The sequence below is a fragment of the Lagopus leucura genome, unplaced genomic scaffold, assembly GCF_019238085.1.
Source record: "Lagopus leucura isolate 7727_CA_CO unplaced genomic scaffold, USGS_WTPT01 Super-Scaffold_100026, whole genome shotgun sequence".
Lineage (NCBI taxonomy): Eukaryota > Metazoa > Chordata > Aves > Galliformes > Phasianidae > Lagopus > Lagopus leucura.
The window spans coordinates 2,454,336-2,474,268 of NW_024962277.1; the positions used below are offsets into that span (position 1 = coordinate 2,454,336).

At 48.4% G+C, this 19,933-nt stretch overlaps 1 protein-coding gene across 2 annotated transcripts; it reads right to left on the reverse strand.

Annotated features, from left to right (window-relative positions):
- Positions 1 to 78: 78 nt before the first annotated feature.
- On the reverse strand, positions 79 to 19,865 carry COPG1 (COPI coat complex subunit gamma 1). 2 transcript variants are annotated; one of them, XM_042880370.1, is made up of 25 exons: positions 19,781 to 19,816; positions 18,943 to 18,993; positions 16,911 to 16,963; positions 16,055 to 16,135; positions 15,223 to 15,294; positions 14,312 to 14,391; positions 13,783 to 13,858; positions 13,572 to 13,664; positions 12,421 to 12,507; positions 12,123 to 12,280; positions 11,368 to 11,501; positions 10,953 to 11,020; positions 10,035 to 10,223; positions 9,468 to 9,563; positions 7,763 to 8,006; positions 7,374 to 7,449; positions 7,077 to 7,180; positions 6,845 to 6,970; positions 6,377 to 6,445; positions 5,903 to 6,045; positions 4,680 to 4,851; positions 3,598 to 3,695; positions 1,974 to 2,112; positions 910 to 1,008; positions 79 to 463 (listed from the first exon to the last, which is right to left on the reverse strand). In XM_042880370.1, exons 1-25 carry the CDS (start codon positions 19,806 to 19,808, stop codon positions 333 to 335), a joined length of 2,667 nt encoding a protein of 888 aa, XP_042736304.1. In that variant the 5' UTR covers positions 19,809 to 19,816; the 3' UTR covers positions 79 to 332. The 2 variants fall into 2 exon arrangements, with proteins under 2 accessions (XP_042736304.1, XP_042736305.1); XM_042880371.1 differs by lacking the exon at positions 18,943 to 18,993 and having other exon boundaries at positions 19,781 to 19,865.
- Between the last annotated feature and the right edge of the window lie 68 nt (positions 19,866 to 19,933).

Genomic DNA, 19,933 nt, shown 5'->3' on the forward strand with positions numbered 1-19,933 from the left:
CCGCCCCGCGGAGGAGGTGCCGGGAGGGGCGGGGTGAAGTAAACGCCCGGAGGCAGCGGCAGCCCGCCTCGATAGAGGGAGGAGGAGCAACGAGAGGCTTTATTGTCAGCTAGGAACGATGGGAAAGTGCTGAGCTGGGGGCTGGGGGAACAGCCGGGCTCGAAACCGCCCCCCAGGGCAAAGCGTTTCGTAAAATCGGAGCTTAAAAACAGCGTTATTTTACACAGAACCCCAAATCCAGGTCCCCGTTGTATTGAAGAAGCTGCTGCAGCGAACGTGATCCCTTATGATCCCAGTGGCAGAGGAAGCAGCGCCCTTACAGCGAGCAGCGCTCAGCCCACAGAGGCCATGATCACATCCACCGGGAGCTCCTCCGTGCTGCGGGCCGTGACCTGCATCGTCACCGTGTCCGTCAGCAGCAGGCGAGCCCGCAGCAGCAGGTCGTGGCCGCCCCGGAACACACCTGGAAGGCAGCAGGAGGAAGGAGGCAGCGGGTTAGAAGGGACCCCACATGGCATCTGTCCTTCACCACGACCTACCTGGGACACCCGCAATACAAAGACCTCGTGAAAATTCAGTTTAAAATAAATTCCAGCTGAGAAGAGATCCGACCACTCCATTAATTCCCACCACCCTTCAGCACACAGCCACTGGCTGGGCAGAGTACCACGCTTCTCCCTTCAAGGTCCTTCCAGAACAGAATGCTGCAGATAACCAAGGCAGCAAGTGCCATCCAGCTGAGTCTCAGCTCATCCCAGCTTCTCCCCACCAAAGCCTTCCCCCCCCCCCATTCCAATACCAGTTGCCCTACATCCAAATCCCACGCAGGGCTCAGTGAGCACAGCACAAGCTCGGATTTTCAACCTTGCAGAGCCACTGTTTCAGCAGAGACCCGATGGCACAGCTCACCTGCCAGGTACAGCGTGTGAGAGTTCTTGTTATCTGGCACTTTATCCGATCGCTCGCAGGGCTGCATCCCCAGGAACTTCACAATATTACTAACTGCCTCTGTTAAGAAAAAGGAGAACAGGCTCTGCATCACAGATGCCTTGACAAGGACAAGGAGCCTTGACACAGAGTGATGAAAGCCCTCCTCGCATGTCACAGTTGATGTCCCTTGTCCTGAGGGGGGCATAACACCGGTGGCTGCTGTGCTTTAAAAAGCCATTGGAGAGGCAGAAGCAACACACACAAGCAAAAAAAGAGAAAAAAGCCTGCACCACGCTGCAGTTCTGTTCTTTGGTGCAGCCAAGGTGCCAGCTCAACGAGAACAGGAGAGTGAATGAGTCAGGCGGCAGGAGAGCGCAGCTGGCTGCACGTGAGCTGCACAGCCCTGTCAGCAAGCTTGCTTCTCTGGGACAAATGCAGAAGGAAGAATACACCTTGCAGGAGAGAGAGGTCAAGGAGGAATTTGAAAAAGCCTTAGGGAAGGTACTTCAAACCCAAGGTGCTGTGCAAGGAAGAACAGACATAAACAGGTGCCCTTGTCCTGTAGCTAGGTCAAAAGGACCACATTTTTACAGCAATAAGCTGGATCTTGAACACATGGTGAAAGGCAAGAAGGCTTTGCTCCGTGAGCCTGCCCACCCACCTCACGTCTTCTATTTGCACCTGCTGAGTCTCCAAGGTCAGAACAACTCCTTTCACAGAAGGAAAATGGGAGCTCACAGCTGAGCTATGGTCTGTTTGGGAGGGGAGAGCATGAAAGCAAAGCGAGATGTTCTCCTGCTTCCCACAATCCAGCCTGGTCTCCATAGGGTCCAGAATACTCATTTCTTAGTTCAGGTCTCAACAAACTTGTTTTCACATTCACCAAAGGTCTTCATGTAACAGCTGCAGTGAAATTACTTGTGAAGGGTTTTTATCCTGTCTGCTTTTCCAAGAGAGATCTAACACCAGCCACATTGCACCTCCTGTCTTTGCTCGATGGAGAGAAACGTTAAGAGCCCTACTGGGTTCAGACATCCCCTTACCTTCAAGGGTTTTAATAGCAGATAAAGTAAAGGTTTCTTCCTTTTCATACTCATCACCCACTTCATCCCAGGCAGCTCCGAAGTTGGGCTTCAGAACTCGCTGGATGTGATCAGCCACCGTTACCTCAAGATCTTCAAGCTAGTAGTAAGAAGAAGTCCAAGTGAAACATGGTCGTTACTTACCTTGCCCTCTTCAGAGTGAGCTTTAGACTGGATTCCCTGAGATCAGATGGACCCAGGAGACAAGCTTTCACTTATACTCAGGAATATGTCAGAACAAGTTCTGTCCCTCCTAGTTTGCTCAAGCAAAGAACAATTAGTTGAGCAGCTGCTTGTCCTGGGAAGATAAGCTATGCCACTTCCAGGGCTCACAGAGGAGGTTCCCAACCTGAGCACAGCCCCTGGCCTGACAAGGATCAGAGCACTGGGCAAACAGCCAGAGCAGTGGACAAAACAAAACAAAAAAGCTGCTGGTGCCCACACTGGTGTACCATCTGCTTCCCTGGAACGCACATAAGTTTGTATTTTGCCTTTCTGGCCTCTCGTTTTGTAGGCTGGTAGAGTACCGTGAGACACTGTCAGATGCTTGCTGTCACATAAGGCTGCATGCCAGGATAGCTGAACTGCTGCTGTGACTACGTCTGTGCCAGGAACAACTGGGTTGATCCCTCTGGAGCACATATCTAAGAGCAGTCAGTGCCAGAACTGTCCTGACACCAGCCTGCGTTCACTTCAACAATCACTGCAGGAAAGAATCTCCCCTTGAATCTCGTTGAAACAGATGGAAGGGTTTGTTTAAATATCACTCTGATGCTCTGGTGCCTGGTGGGAAGCAGGCAGAGGGGTCAGCCTTACACGTTCCTTTGGAAAAATCCCTCCCCACTCCTTCTGGGAGGACGCCATGTCCTCACTGACTCACTGCACAGCAGTTCCCCTAATCAGATTCACAACAGTGACAGGCAACACAGAAAACAGCTTCTGAAGCTAGCAGGGCAAAGCTGAATCCATGTCACAGCAACCCTTCATTTCTGGAGAGAAAACACCACCCTCTGTGAGGCAGTTCCAGTTTCTGACCAAGCATGAGTTTAGCTTCTTCCTGTGTGGTAAAACAGCCAGGAGACAGGATTTCACAGCACCAGTGCTTTCATCAGTCTCAGTGCTAAGGAGGTAATACCAGAAGAAGAGCAAGGATGGCAGCCTTCCTGTATCAGACAGGCCACTGGTAATTAACCACAGGGAGCAGTGCTGGCAGGAAAAAGAGATGGCCAACAGCCTTCTGCCTCCACAGAACTGCCCATGCCACTGCTGGAGCCCAGAGAACAGCCAACCAAGCCCAGAGGACACACCACTGCCTCTCAAAATGCAAGTACCCTGCACTTCCAGGGGTCTTCCTGGAGAGCAGCAGGAAGATGCTCCAAATGAGACAAATAAGCTCTCCAAACCCACATCTTACATTTTGGGACAGACACCACAGACGTAGCAAGATGCCTCTCTTCTTGTCATTGTGCCTGCAGCAGTGTCAGGGGGCACATAATTGCTTGCATGGCAAGTTACTGGGTACAGATCACAACATCCCTCAAGACAACTGCAGTTCCCGTGACGTGGCACATGCCCAGCTCCTTACCACATATTCATCCTCGTAACCCTCGTCGTCTGTCTCACCCGTGTTTGGATCACAGTCCTTGACAGTGAATTTCATCATGCAGCTGAACGTGCAGGCCACTGCAGGCAGGGGAGGCAAAGGCAATTCATTACCACCAGATCCACTCCTCAGCAGGAGAACAGGGATAGGAAACTTGGGGCAGGTTGGTTCTCCCCCTCCCAGTCAGCAGCACAGGCTTAGCACATGACCTAGAAAGCATGCTGACAGCATCTCTCTCTCAAGGACAAAGCACTTATTTGTAACACTGAGGCCAGCAAACAGTGATAAATGCAGACTCCCGATGGCTGCACCATAATCTTCACATCAAGTCCCGTTACTCATGAATATCAAGTTGTGTTGGGAATACAAACTAAGCGTGTCCCATCAACCTCTTGTGAAGGAGGTGAGACCCTTATCTAGGGATCAGTTCATGCACCTTGGAAAAGAAAACACCTTGCACTGCAGCACAGCAGATGATTAATATCACTCAGCTGGGAGAGGAAGCTGTGACTCATCTCTGAAGATAGGCACTGCTGCATGAAGGACAGCAACACACAGGTGAGCAGCCTCAGGACAAACCAGGGTGGTCAGAGCACAGGTTGAGCCTGGTTTATATTCTAGACAGTGACAAACGAGGGAACATCCTGCTCCAATAGGCATTGTTGGAATTCTGGCCATTTGTCTGAACTACTCCTTAAGAACTCTGTGCACTCACAGCACATCACAGCCAGGCAGACCACTATTTGCCTCCCCACGTGTTAACACAAAGAAGAGCAGGCTAAAGGACAAGCCAGGGTGCAACAAAGACATCTAAGCAGAGATCTGAATGCTCATCTGCCAGTTCCCCCAGCCCAACCCTACGATGCTTTAGCACAAGGGAACCAGGAGGAGAAGGAAGGCCTGACAGCCCTCAAGCAGCGAGGAGAAGTCATGCTTGGCATCACTCAGGGATGCACCCACACATATTCCATAAATATCTGCAAGGTAGAATGCATGTGGGCGTGAGCAGTACGGTATGCTTAATTTGGGGGAATATCAGGGAAAACAGAGCACAAACTGTTTACCTGCTGTTGGATCCTCTTCAGACAGCGCCACCAGAGTGTAGCAGGTGCCTGGCTGGTTGTACACCAGGCTTTTGGCAGGTATGTAGCCAATGACCTCATACCCCTCTGTTGGCTCCATCTGCACAGTAACATTCTCCAGGATCTGATCATTCAGGGTGTTGGTACAGTCAAACTGAGCAGGGAAGGAGAGAACAAAGACAGCTTGAAGCTCTCAGCTATACATGTAATAGCAGATTCACTTCACACATAGTGGGAGCATGCTGTTAACTTGCGAAGTGCCTCTGCCTCAGTAGGGAGCCTGGCTATCACAGGGTTCATGCTTCCATTTAGTCTCAGAGGAACTGGCATCCAAATGTTTTAGGGGAGAAGCTAAAAACTTTCAGGGGACTCCAGTGCTCCGCTAATTTATTTTCATATTTTTTATAATATATATATTAAAAAAAATTATATATATATATATATATTTTTTTTTTAAAAGGAAATGACACAATGATTTCAGCAGATCTAAACTTGGTGTTTACACTTTGAACTGGCTGCAGTGACAAATCAGTCAACTTCATACAGTTGTTTCTGGCAAGCAAACAATAGAAACAAAGATTAACTCCTCTGAGGACTGTGTGAGCAGTCCTGAGCTTTTGAGGAAGAAATTGGCTACGAACAAAACATTGCTGCTCATAAGATAGCACAAGACTTGCTTGAACTCCCTGAGGGCCAGGTAAAGAGGCTGGCACATTGACTGAACAACTCCCATGCAGCAGGAGGGTGATCCAGCTAAGGCCAAGACTCACCAAAATAAGCACCTATAATAAAATGGCTAAAACAAAATGCAGGTGATTAAGAATCCTCTCCCATCCTGTCAGGTAACATTTTCAGCCTCCCAGAGAGGGCAGGCTTCACTCTTCCATGTTCCAAGCATGTGCCTGGGGATCCTGAGGAAACAACACCGTTCCCCTTGCCAGCTCTCCATGAGAACAGCCCCACCTAGTGCCTGCCCTATTGTCACTTTGATTGCACACATATGCATTGTTCAGACAAAACCACACGCACACTAATTTATCTTTTTTTCCTGAGGCTCTGCTGCCCTGGGTGAGAAACAAAGGACCCACTACACTGATGAATTCTGAACACAGATATTCTTGAGCTATTTCTTCCCAGAGAAGTTTTTACTGGTCAGGAGCTTATTTTCCAATCCTCTTTTGGCACCACACGCCATAGCTACTCACCTGGAACACCATGTGGCTGACAAATGTGTGCTTGGTGCAACGAACCACATACTCTGTTTCCAGCTCTGTTAGGGCAACAGGCTCTGGGGAAGACCTGAAGAGTGGGCCCAGTCCTCGGAACTCTGGGATCGCTCCCAGTTGCTCTGAAACAGAGGATGTAGAAACAATTGCTTTCCCCAGCCACAGTAAAGTGGTAACTTTTTCAAAGCCTTCAGTTAAACAGCTGGAAGCTGCTGCAGCAAGTAGTCATCCACGGAGCAGCCACAGCATTCTCCATTAAAGGCAGTCTCACTTTCCTTTTGTCTACACCTGCCATCTACTGCAAGCATCCCCAAGAGCAAACAACTGATTCGGATGCCCCATGCCACTCTTTGAGGGGAGGTGGAGAAAAACTGGAGTGGATAGGCAGGCTCAGCTAGAAGAGGCTACACAGTTCTCACATGCAGGTGTAGGAGAGGCCTTGCATCAGTTTACCTTGGAATATTTCTTGCCGTGTTGCTGCCACTTTCTCTGGCTGTTTGGCTACAGCAACAGGGGCATTTTCTGCAAGGGGAAAAAAACAAACAAACAATGAAAGCAACCAGATGCAACCAGGAATAGTAACTAAATCAGAAAACTGATCATTGACTAAGTAAAGGAGAGCTCATTTCTCATCTTGCTATAGAGCAGACACCCGTTTTTAGTTTCCTAAATACCTTTTGTAATCCTCATTGAAGCTACTGCAATTCAAACAATTACTACTATTAGCAGTTGGACTAACTGAAACACTGAAGTGGGAGTAACAAAATTTGCTGGCCTTTGTCTTTACAGAAGATATAATCCCATAAAATTTGAAGAGGATGGATTCTCAGCAATTCCCAGCAAGGCCAATACAGATCAAGGGCTGGATCTGCTAGGGAACTGTCAGCAATTCAGATCAGCGCACAGCAGACTGATTCTCACCTGCTCTTTGCTCTATGACAGGAGCTGTTGCCAAAGGAACAGATCTCAAATCAAAGGGTTTTTCGGAGGGCTCCAGGGTGTACTGATGCAGAGCCCTCTCCAGACCAGGGATGGACACTGTTAGACCTGGGGACAGAAGGAAGAAGCCCCTGAGACCGCAGATAACGCCATCTCTTTGTCATGTATTAAACCAGGAGAGCTGCAGTCCTGTTTTGAGGACCTTCTGTTTTACCATTCAGGATGTAGCCAGCATTGAGGGCTTTCTGTTTTTGCTCCAGAACATTCAGGTAGAACGTGGCTCTGTCTCTCACTTCGTTGTCATCATCCATCACACATCTGAGAAGAAAGAAGAAAACGTGCATCAGCACAAGGCCATGCGAATCGATCCAGGTTAATCATATATAATAAATTATACAATATTACATTCTAATGTTATAACTTATTATGTAATAATTAAGCTTAATTATAACTACTAGAATCCTCACTCTGCCCAGGGTCTTCAAATAGCCTGTCTGTCCATGACGCTCACCTTTTCAGTAACACCAAGATACTGGGTAACATCTCCTCATTCTGGGCTCCAAACTTGGCCAGGGCACTCACAGCACCTGTAACACAAGTGATAAAAAAAGAATTGGGATACAAAGAAATCACCTGAAGTTTCCTCCATCCCCCAGCTGCGTTCAAATGACACATCAGAGACTCTACACCTAACAGACAGCATTACTCTAACCAGAGAGAAGCAGATGTATTAGCAAAGTGCCTGAAGACCTCTGTCTATTTCCATGGGGTCTTTGTATCATCTCCTGTTTCTCAGCTGCAGATTGTGATAGCAAATCACAATCCACAAAAAAGAGGCGTTTGTACACTATGTTTCCTTGACAGTGTATCAAAGGACAGCTTTCCAGGTCTGTATCTTACCTGCCCGGACTTCTTCATGCTCCAGGACAACCCTGTTGTAGATGAAGCGAATGTATTTGGAGGGGTTATTGGTTTTAGGCCCTTCTTGGCCCAAGAGGTGGAGGATACGTGTAGCCAGCACAGTGAACTCGCAGTCCTCAATGAATTCACAGAGGTGAGACAGGCCAGTTTCTTTGCTCTCTGAGTTTTCCTCAATGATGCTGATGATGCAGTCCACAATGGCTCGCTTGTATTCAAAGCCACCCTAGGGAAAAAAGGGAACTTCTCAGCTGGAAAGCTCAAAGCACGTCAGACATTCTGAATTAGTCAGGCAGGAAAGAATTTCCTTTGAAAAGGTCACTCACTCACAATGCTTTAAATCTGTGCTTGAAAGGTGAAGGGCAGTAATGCTGCCCACCTCTTTTGACCCTCTTTAATCTCAGAGGACCAGTTAATACTCAACCTCTCTCGCCACATCCTTCAGAATAGCTGTAGTCAAGAAAAAAAACAACAAATCCTAGAGAGAGAAACAGAATCCATCAGCCAGAAGGGCTTACAGCTCATTTAAAATCCTCTGCTGTTAGAATTAGTGCATAAAAAACAGCCATGTGGGAGGAGAAAAAAAAAAAAATCAGCCTTCTCTTTAGCACCAGACATCTGAGGATGAATCACACAAGAAGTATATTAAGGATCATATCTGCCACAGCAGGGTGCAGCAAATGGCCCTATTAGTGTGGGAAGACAGGCAATCAATACCTCCCCAGGCACACCCCATAACCTGACATGCCATTAGCACTCAGTTATCTTCAGGCATTATTTACTTGTGTCCTCAGTAAGAACCACAGGATTAAACTGCACATTATCCTCTGCCAATTACATGCATAGTTCTGTGCGTTTGGGGGGGATCTTTCTGTAGCTACCTGGGCTTGAGGACACCTGTTAAACAAAATGGTTTGAACTACAAAACCACATTCGTAACGATGCCATCCACCCACAGAAAATCTGGGAATGTAGCACGGTCCATTTTTCACAGGAGTAAAATGAGAGCCTTCGGTTTGTTCCCGAACAAGAGGTTGTAATTGGCAGGTGATGTCAGAGCAAGCAGCGGTGCCAGCTGTGTGGCAGGCATGTTAACTCATTTAGAAATAAGCCTCAGCAAGCCTCTGCTCCATAAAGCTGCCTTCCTGCAAACTGTCAGACTGAACGCAGAGAATGGTTACAGGTACTCACGAACCTGTCACTGCAACAGCACAGAGAACAGAACAAAAGTGATCCCAAGTAGTCAGTACGTTGCTACTTAATCTTTTTGTACAGGACAAAACTTCTTGAAACTTGCTGTCCAAATATAAAGCTGGTCCAAATGTGAAACATCTATGGTCTGCCAACAGATCTGCTGTCGCCTGCGTTTGCCCTGAGAGTAAGCCCCCAGAAAAGTCAAAGAGTGAAAACCATGCTGAAAATATGCCAGCAGTCATTTCTGTCAGACTGCAAGCTCTTATGGCAGGAAAAGGCTCTCATTACATGGCATTATCAGCAGAACTGATTCTCACAGGAACTGCTGTGCAGTCCTGCAATTCATATGTACCATGGAAGTAAAATTACTAATATGCTCCCAGTAAAGCTTCTGTCTGACCTCTCCTATTGTACGTGTGCTATTATGCACTCAGAGTCCCTAAATCTCTGACAACACAACAAAGAACAACAACCAGTTGCCCTGCAAACTCACCTCTTCCCGCAGCATAGTGAAGAGAAAGTTCATGAGGACAGCGTGTTTGCGAGGGTACTTCTGACACAGTGCATTGATGGCTTGCACCACTACAACCTGGAGGAAAAAGGGGCAAGTCAGAAGGAGGACAGTCTCATTGGGCAGGAATATAAATAGTTGAACTGTGTCCATTTGGTGCTGGTCTCCGGTGTGGAAGCTATGATTTTGCCTTTATTTATTCAACAAACAGAGTTCCAGGAGGATACTAACCTAGAAATTAGAGGAGGAGACAGATTTTAATGTGCTGGTCAGCCCCTAGCAGAAGGCCATGCTTGCTGGATTCAAAAAAGAGAGACTTACTAATCAAAAGGCTTCTCCCTAGAAGAGGGCATTTGACTCTGGAGATGAGTACTGTATGACTAAGGCCTGACTGAAGCTGATAGCATCAGATTCTGTCTTGCAAAAATGATGCAGCCTAGCTGCTGGAAAGAGCTTAACCCAGGTGTTGGGAGTACACACACAGACATGGACAAAGACTAAGGGGTTCCTTAAGGAATCTGTGATTCCCCCATTTTCCCACCTCCTTACTTTGAATTCATCTGAGATTTCTGACATGAAAGAGGAGATCTGTTTCATGAGCCGGTCGATGCTGCTCTCACTGCCAGTTTTCAGCAGTGTGGTGATGGCCAGGGTGGCTATGCTGCGGTTGGAGTCTGTCACAAGGTTCTCCAGGTCCAAGTTACAGGCGGTCACAGCAGATGGGTGCTTCATGGCCACCTACAGAAGATGACAAAAAGCGGAAAAGCCACTGTGGTTATTGCAAACTGATCCTTTTCAATAGACTGCTCTAAAAGCTCTCACCCCCTTCATTTTAAAGTAAATGCTACAGATTGTACACGAGGGTCATCCCAAGCAAGCTATTCAGCCAAGGTGTAAGAAACAAGCTCGTTCCTCCTGCAGAATCACACCTACTGCTAGAAGAGAAGAAGCCAGTAATAATAAATGATCTTTAGTTTTTCCTCCCTTACTCTCTTCAATAAATTTCAGTTCAGATTCTGCAAAGAAAACTAACTCCCACCAAAAATTCAGCTAGCCTAACCAACAGCTTTTCCAAGTGGAAGCACAGGTATCACCACTTTTTTTTTTTCCTTTTCCTTTTTAGAGTTGACAAAGTCAAGGGAAAAGCTAGAGCAAAGACTGTCATGGAGCAGCCAAAAAGCACCAGGTTCTGTCTCTGTAATACAAGGAGCCCCTTCACCACAGAAAGCTCAGAAGGGAAAAGTAATAACATGCAAGAACAGTAACACAGAGCTATGAAAAAGATTGAATTTTTCTCCTGTAAAATGTTCTTTTTATTCCTCTTGTAAGCAAAGAAATGCCAGGCTGTAACCCAAGGTGGATGTTATTCACAGAAAATCACCACCCAGCCTGGCCCCTTTCTTTTCTCAAGTCAGTTTCTTGTGCCCTGGCAGATGCAATTATAGCACCCTGGAAACCAGTTCCTACCTTGTTGAGGGTACGGACAGCTGCGTATCTCAGTGCTGCTTTCGGGGAGCTGCAAAACAGCTGCAAAACTGCAAGGCAGGAAAACCAACAAAAGCAGATGTTAGGCAATCCATTATTGAAAAGCACTTCCTACCTATAGCATGAGATTCAATGAAGAGACGTGTGACATACAAGCATAAGACAGCTAAAAGAGTGCTTAAGAAGCAACTGGATTTAGTAGGTTCTTTCCTCTCCTCCCTGTTCCCTTTGCCACACCTCTGCTGACAGCCAGCTCTCACCCACTGTCCTCTCTACAGGAGAACAGCACCAACACAAGCCCCAAAACTGTACAAGGTCCTCATTTCTTAGGGTAAACAGCAGGCACAATCATGTAGGCCTAGAACTCCCTCGCCACTGCCATGAGCATCACAATTACCTGAGACAGCTGGTGCCAGCTCTTTGGCAGTGCAGTTGGGAAGGTTAACAATGGCAGAAGCAGCTTCGTAGACCACCATCTCATGTTTGTTTCTTAGGCAGCTCTCAATGAAGTCAAACAGGGGGCTATCGCGGCTAAGGGACAAAAAAAATCCCAAGAAGAAATGAAAACAAAGATGCTAGCAGAAATGAAGAGTCCAGCAGCAGAACAGGACAAGTCCATTGCCTGCAGAAAGGTAACAGCAGCCATAAAACCACTGTCCTCAGATTGTGCAGAGGTCATTACACTGTACTTCCAGCATGCTTGGCTCTCTTCTGAGCTGACAATCTCTGGATAATAACTGGAATATTGACAATAACTGGAATCTCCCTTAGCTCCTACACAATGCTCACCATACATATCACAAATCTCATCCTCCTGGAAGACAAAGCACGCATATGCTAGCCAAGTAGAAGACAGAGAAAATGAAACAGCATCTTGATAAAGAACAGCTACACAAAACTAGAAAGAAAAACAACAAAGTGTCTGTGTAGGTGCTTGCACGTGAAACAAGACTTGCAGAAGCAATTCCATAACATGAAAGCATCCTGTTATTTTCTCTGCTACCTTTTAACTAGCAATTAACGGTTAGAAGTTGCACACTACTCTTCAAAGAGCAGAAATAACTGCTCTCATCAGACAACAAGCAATCCCGCAAGAGGAGACGGAAGCAGGACCTGAGCAAATTCTTCCCACAGGGAAAGGAGCCTCCTCACCTGCCTGCCTCCTCTTCCAGCAGCTTGCTGGCTACTCGGATCATCATGCAGTAAGCAAATGGTGACTTGAGGCCATGGCGTGTGAACTTGCTGAGCATCTTGTTGACTGCCAGGCGATCATTCTTCCGCACATGGTAGAGCAAGCCCAGAGCATGATACTGTTCCAGGAAACAAAACCACACTGAGCTCTTGATACTTCTATCCCCTCTGTGGCCCGGTGTGTCCAGCTGAGCACCAATAGTCTGCTCTGCTCCCAGCAGCTGCTTGTAATTCCCCATGTTGCCACTGGGCTTCCTACCTGTACCATGATATTGTCACTGGAAGCTGCTTCCTGAGCCTCGTTCACCCAGCGTTTTACCACATCAAAACTGGTCTTCAGCAGGTGCTGGTAGAGACAAAACCACAGAGAACCCATGAGAGAAGGATGGAGGAAGTTCTGAGAATCACCTCCCGTGTGAAGAAGAAACAAGCTCTCCTCATGAGGGCGCTGGAGGCAGCGACTTGTAACAGCTGAGGACTGGGATGCAGAGACCCGGCCTTGTTGACTGAGGCCTCAAGAGGCTGAACACCTCCCACAGAGTCCTCCCTTCACAAAGGTGGGAATAGCAAAAGCGACGCTCTACCCTGCTGGAAGTCTCCTGGCTCGTTTATCAATATTAGCAAGCAGAGGACAAAGGAAACAGTTTGACAAGAAATAATGCTGCAGCGTTCGCACCATGGTTAAAGTTTGACTGTGCTGCATATTACACATAAATCCCCTCACTTGTCTACAATCTCCAACAAGGATTCAACAGCCTAAAGTTCTTCAGGCTACTTTTAGCACTCATATACGCTATTGTGAGCGTGGCACCACCAGCATCTCTGCCATAGTGCCTGACAAATATCACACCACTGGATACTGACTCACATCCCACTTTAAACCCTAACGCTGCTAAATCTGTAAGGTTGGTTTTTAATAGGATGCCCATGAGAAATAAGCATCAGAAGCATCTGCACCCCTAAGCTGGTCATTTATTCTCCCAAAGATGCATTCAGCCACAAATAACTTAATAAACTGAAGAGATTAAAGGCTCTCATGACCACTGTACTGTTTTTACTACATGCAGCACAGGCAACCCCTGGTCAAGGTTCCTTCCTCTGCACTAGCACATCTTGGTCCTGACAATGCCTTCACCCAGACAGTTCCAAGCACTTCAGAGACGGAGGAAAGATGTGCTGCTTTCTAATGGTGCAATAAGTCTCCAGAATCAAATTACTTTGAAACAATCTGTAATCCAATTGTATTACACTGAAAAATAGTGTTCTTTTTCCCCTTCTCCTCTCTTCTTTCTCATGTATCCTCTATCAAAAGACAGCTGCAATACGACACTACCAAGATGTCCAGTCCCACCACAGACAAGTGCTCCTCAGCTGCACTGCTCCTCAGGCCCACCCCGCAGGCACACCTACCAAGGAGGACACCAGAGCAGAGCTTGACACACTTGGCACTTTGTCAACAATAGCCTGTTTCATGTAGCGCTCGATGGCCTGCAGCATGGTGCTCTGCAGGGAGAAGGAGACAACAGCTGATATGGAAAACCCGTGAGGAGTGTGATAGAGGAGATGCAACGGGTTGGGGTAAACAGTGTAGGGCTGCCCCAAAGGAAAAAGCTGCACTTACATCAGTGATTTGACAGAGTGCTCTCACAGCAGGGCCTCGGTAATTGTCATCCTTCCCAGTCATGTCTTTGGTTAAGCTGGTTGGAAATAGGAAGCCCTCAATACTGCACTCTTGAGCCAGCAGCTCCTTGGTGCGTGCAGAGAGCCCACAGAGCAGCGGGCAGACAAGAGCATAGCTGAATGGCAAGCAGGCAAGTGCAGGTCTTAAGCAAGTCCCACCGGAGTGGGAAGGCAGGAGGAGATCCGCTTGCAATAGAGGAAAATACATCAGCACTGCCACATCATGTAACCAAAAATGACAATTCAAACACTCAGCAGCATGGGCTATGGGCACATAGCACACTTCAAATGCATCACTAAGAGTTCAACATCTGTATTTGAATAGCCTCTTTCAAAGGAGGACATTTTTTCTTCACCAAGAACATTCCTTGTCTTCACAGTGCTCAGAGACGAGAGTTATCTCCAAGAGGCTGGAAAAGTATTATTGGAGAATGCATGAATGTAGTAATAGCAAAACCAAACCGACTGACCTGCTAGTAACAATGATGACATCTTCTGCAATAGAAGACATCTCTTTGATAGTCAGGTAGCACATCCTGCGAAGAGTTGGCTAACAAGAAGAGAAGACAGACAGACATCAGCAGAGAGGGCCCCAAGTATGAAGAGATCTCCATTTTTCCTGCTTCCATGACTTTATTGTGAAAATAAACAAAATGGTGCTCCCAGAGAGCCACAGTGCCCAATGTAAGAAAAATAATAATAATAATAATCACATTCATTAACAAAGCAGCCCTTCCTCTTCTAAATCCCTCAGCCTTAGGATGAAGCCACAGGACTACCAGATTTACCTACATCTACAGTTTCATCTTTTACTTGTTGTTTACATGAACGAGGCAGAAATCTTAAAATCAAAAGCTGGGGGCAACTCATTAACTCAAAAGCAAGAAAAAAAAGCAATTTGCATCCCCAGAGACTGAGAATTTCTAAGCTCATCTCACAGTTTCAATGCTTTGTAGTTTAGGGGACTACTAGTGATGGTAATACCTCTGTGGGCAGGTGCTAATTCCTGGCCTCCTCCAGGTAACAGTCTGCTCTCAGCAGGAAGCAGGATCTTTTATTACTGGGCACAAACCATAGCATATCTGATTATACATTTGACCAATGTATGTGGTCAAACTTGGGTGGGTGCAACACCTAAAGAGTTAGATAGCAGTTCAGAGGAAGAATCTATGTTTCAGGAACAAAGACTGCTTTAGTTTAGCTGCTACAAGAGCAAGGTAGTGAAGCTGATCTGTTTCTAAACTTTCATCCTACTATTTCCACTTAGACCAGTAGCTCCAGGCAGGCTGATTACATAAAATGACACCTTGAGGCTGAAAAAGACACTGCTGACAACTCGTCTCACTGGATAAATACAGCAGAAAACAATAAACTGACTTACATCGTTGGACTGAAACAGCTTTGTCATGGCAAAGAAGGATTCGGTAGCTTCCATGACACCAAGGTGCTCCCCCTAGAAGTTTGAAAAGAAGAAAGGAAATCACAGTTAACACAACCAGATCTGTCCTGCTGCAGGTGCAAGGCTCAGTCTCATATATAAGGAGAACAGGCTTGTGTGGTTGAGAGAAGGCAGATCTCCTTCAGTGTACTTGAACAGAGTAAAGTCCTGCCTGAGAAAGCCCCCAGCCATGGCTGAACGTTGCTTACCTGTCAATGTAGATGACAGCATGATTTATCAGGTTACAAAAAAAAACCAAAAACTTGTGACAAGACAGATTCTTTAGGGGTGCAGAACAGGTTGGAACAACTCCATGACTTGTGTAAGAAAAGCTTATGCCAAGCTTCCTATAAGCACCACAGCTAGTCAGCCAGCTACAGCCACTGCATATAATGGTGCACAGAGACCCTAGGGAAGGGAAACCCCACAAGATGGGTAAATACCTTTACAAAGCTGAACCTTATTGCACGCAGCTTCAGAGACCCAAGGGCCTGGAGTAACAACTGTCTCTGGCATCAAAGAGCTGCAGGCTTACAGCTTCCAAGTAATAATAAATCACAGACATCAATCTCTTCATATTTAGCTGCTCCTACCCTCTCTACCCCACAGAACGTTTTTAGACACTAAGAAGGCAAGTAGAAGCTTAGTAGCACAAAAACTGTTCTAATTAAAATATTTTTATTGGATGTAGTCAATAAAACTATTCAGAAGATAAAGCTTAGCTAGGGAAAACTAAGAATCTAAAGAACGTATCAGCTGATTTTTAGTCCCTTACCTGGTTTATGAGGTACAGAATCTTGGTGAGGATGTGAGCACATTTTCGTGGGTTTATGGGAGTCTCATTAAACACACGTGCCTGAAAACAAATCACAGCCAAGGATGCTAATATCAACACTCCCTAATAAACACTGCCCTCCCTAGCCTGATATAAACAACAAACTGTTGGTGAGGTATGGCAAAATGCACTTAATGACTTTGGATAAGATTCCCTCCAATTCCTGCTAAGCAAGGCCCCCTTTTAAGCAGATGGTTCTACAGTCTCATCCTGAGACTGCAAATGCAAGCACAATGAAAGTTTAAGGGTTAAATCCTCCTCATACTTTCACCCACACAAGCTTGGATCGTGTGCTAGCTAAAATACCACCCTTCTGACAGCCTGCAAGGCTAACAGGAACCAACACCATCCATCATATGGCAAACGAACAGATAACGCTGAAATAACAGGGTCTGGGGACTGAGAAGTTTGTCTGATGTCAAACAAAAAGGGTTTTATTTCAGAGTAAAATCAGAGTCTGTTCAATAACCACACACAGCCTGCTCTCTGGCTTTGAAATCTACAAGCTCAGGGTGTTCAAAGCCGATTTCCCAACTTTTCTGTTCTAAGGTGACCTTTCCAGAAAGTCACATTCTATATTACTACTCACCATTTAGAGTCTATTTCGTTACAGAGATCATTTCAGCCCTCTCCCTTCTTCCCTCCAGCAATAAAACAAGAACTAGTGGGGGCATTGCCGTACTTCAGGTGCCAGTAGGACCACAACAAAGCCCTGCTTCCCCACTAAAATTCCTCACTGATCTACTCAGGAGTTGGGGACACCCCAACCCAGAAAGGGCAGCTTCTAAGGATATACCTCTTGCAGGACTGCGCTCTTCTCCAGGTGCTGGAATGGGTTGGAACCACCACCTGCAAAACAAAGACAAAGGAAGTCCAGGGATTCTGCCATGGGAAAGCAACTCTCAAAACACACCTACAATTTAAAGGTAAGCCCAGCATTTATTGGGTAGCTTTTTTGTGAACACCATACAATCGGTGCTCCTCTTATTAAGCATTACTAATTGGATGATTCCCCAGTAGTTAGGGAAGGCAGAGCAGACAGGACATCCTTTGATTTATCACCCACCAAGAAGTAACTTGCCGTGAGTCTGATCAGCTGTAAAGTAAGGAGCCCCAGGGCACCACTTCCAGTCCCAGGACTAAGATGTTGCTGACAGGTAGAGCATCAGTATGACAGTTCGAGGAACAAAAGCTTAGAGTCACAGACACAAAGAGTGCTTGCCAGGCTGGAGAGTCAGGAGTGCTTTACCCCTTCATTATAAACCAATCAGGAACCCACCAGTAAATATTCTTTGGCTCGATCACCAATTAAGAGAACAAGACAGCAAATAAGAGAGTCTGGACACAGAATAACATTCATTGTTCCTCTTAATAGAATAAATTATATTAAACAATGAACGACTCACTAATTAAGGATGAAATAATCTGAGAGAAAAGCATCATTGTTCTGCATTCTCTCTATTAGCTTGTCTCCTTCTAAGCATCTCTGAGCCACAGCATCTCAAAAGTGTCAGTTATTGATAAGCAGGCTGTAATTAGTACCAATGTTCAGCCTGGCTCTGGGACAAACAGCCTTTTCCAGTGCAACTTAACAAGCCTGAGCTCTAGAATTGGTCCAGCACAACCTGCCCTGCCCCAGAAGCATTGCACACTGCTGCCCAAAGCCTTTGCAATAAAAGGCAAAGCCATCTGCATCCTGACTCATTTCAGGGTCAGTGCCCTGCGCTGACACAGGCTGTTTGCAAATCCAGCAGGGGGCTGAGCAAAGCACAGATGCTTTGATGGCATCTGGGAAGAGAAGAAAATACGGGGAAAAAGCAAAGTGTTTCTGGTCTAAGCATCTGAGTGTGCTTGAAGAAAATGGTTAAAGAAGCCCTACTAGCAGCACAGTACATCTACAATCCCAAAATCGCAGTGTGGCTTGGGTTGGAAGGAGCATCACAGACCATTTAGTTCCAACTCCCTGACTCAGACAAGGCTGTCAGCCACTCAGCGAGGCACCAGCTCAGCTGCCCAGGGCCACATCCAGCCTGGCCTTGAGCACCTCCAGGGATGGGGCACCCACGGCTCTCCAGGCAGCTGTGCCAGCACCTCACTGCCCTCTCAGTGTAACCTATCCCTGATATCTCTAGCTAGTAGATATGGTCTACACCTCCCCTCTTTTAGTTTAGTTTTAGTTACTAATGCTTTTGAACAAAATGGTTGAAAGAAAGCCTTTCTAAAGCAGCCTACAAGCCCTAAGTTGGCCATCAATGACAGCACCACCTCCGCACCTCTTGCAGCGCTGAGCATCTGGAAATGCATCACACAGCACACCTCACCGCTCCTCCGATCACAAAAGGGGAACCAGGCGCAGTGCAAGCAGCGTCCCCGGAAAGCTCCCAGCACCAGGAGGCCAGCACCAATTTGCACCGATCCACAGATCAGACCAATCTGCACGGATCTCACAGCAGCCCCGCGGAACGGACCCCGGCTGCACCGCTGACAGCCCACAGCTCATCGAGGGCTGCACACGGGGCAACGCGAGGAGCGGAGCGGCGGGATCCCAGCAGGCAGAGCCCATCCCGACAGCGGAGCCGGGACACGTTCACAGCCTAGGGAGGCGGGGGCGGCGCCGGGGTTCTTCCACGCGAAACCAGCGGGGCCAGAGCGGACAGCTGCGGCGAGGAGAACGCGCTGCGACGGCCGCGCGCAGCGACGGAGGAACGGAGCGCCGCGGCCGCGAGCGGGACAGGCACAGCAGCGGCACGGCCCCGGCCGGGTCCCCCCCCCACAGGACTCCTCGCTGCTCCCCCCGCGCCCTCCCCTGGCCGCCCTCCGCCCCTCACCCGACTCCTCGTCCTTCTTGTCGAATTTCTTCAGCATGGCGCCGCCGGCGGCTGTGAAAGGCCCGTCCGTCAGCCGAGCCGAGCACAGCCCGTCCGCCCCGCTGCCGCCGCCCGCCCCTTCCTGCCAGCCTGTCACTGCCGCCGCCGCACTGCGCAGGCGCGGGACGACCCGCCGTGACGTCACTGCCGGCACCGCCGCGAGGAGCGGGGCTACGGGGCCATGGGGCGGGGCGCTGAGCGGTGCCCATGGAGACGGAAGTGATTGACAGGTGGAGGGGAGAAGGGCGAGATCTGATTGGCGAAGGGAATGGGGCGGGGCTGGGGGGGCTGCGGGGTGGGCGTAGCGGGGGTGGGCGCTGGGCGAGGGGCGCGTACGGCGGGGTTGGCGGGGATCGGCTGGGGGCTCGGGGTTCAGCGGGAAGGGGTCACCGGCATGGGAGACGCCGGGACCACGGGACTCAGGGACCAAGGAGGACACAACGTGACCGGGGGTACGGAGGAGCTGGTGGCACTTGGAGATTGCTGGGAGGAACTGCGGAGGGACACCCCGGGACCAGCGGCAGCAGGGGACAACGTGGCACCCGGCAGCAGCAGGGACACCGGGGACACCAGTAGGGTGGACACAGCAGTGAGGATGGGACCGAACCCATATCGATATCCCAGTGACACCCGGCTGTCCCCCCCGTGTCCCCGTGGCAGGGCTGTGACCCCTCACCCCCCTGCTCACCCCAGCACGGCAGCAGCTGGCCGGCACCCCTTGCTCCATTTCCCACCCAAGATTACCGCTCCCACAGTGGGGTCACCCCGACACTTCCACCCCAACACCGTTCTTGCTCACCCTGCACCAGGATCTCCTCAAAGAGCATGGCCCCATCCAACCCGGCTCCAGCCGCCCCAGCAGCAGCCCCGGCCCTGGCCCTGCCCTTTGTACAGGGCGGCTGCACGCTGCCCGCTCGGCCCTTATCTTGGGGTGCGTGGCAGCCTTGGGGCG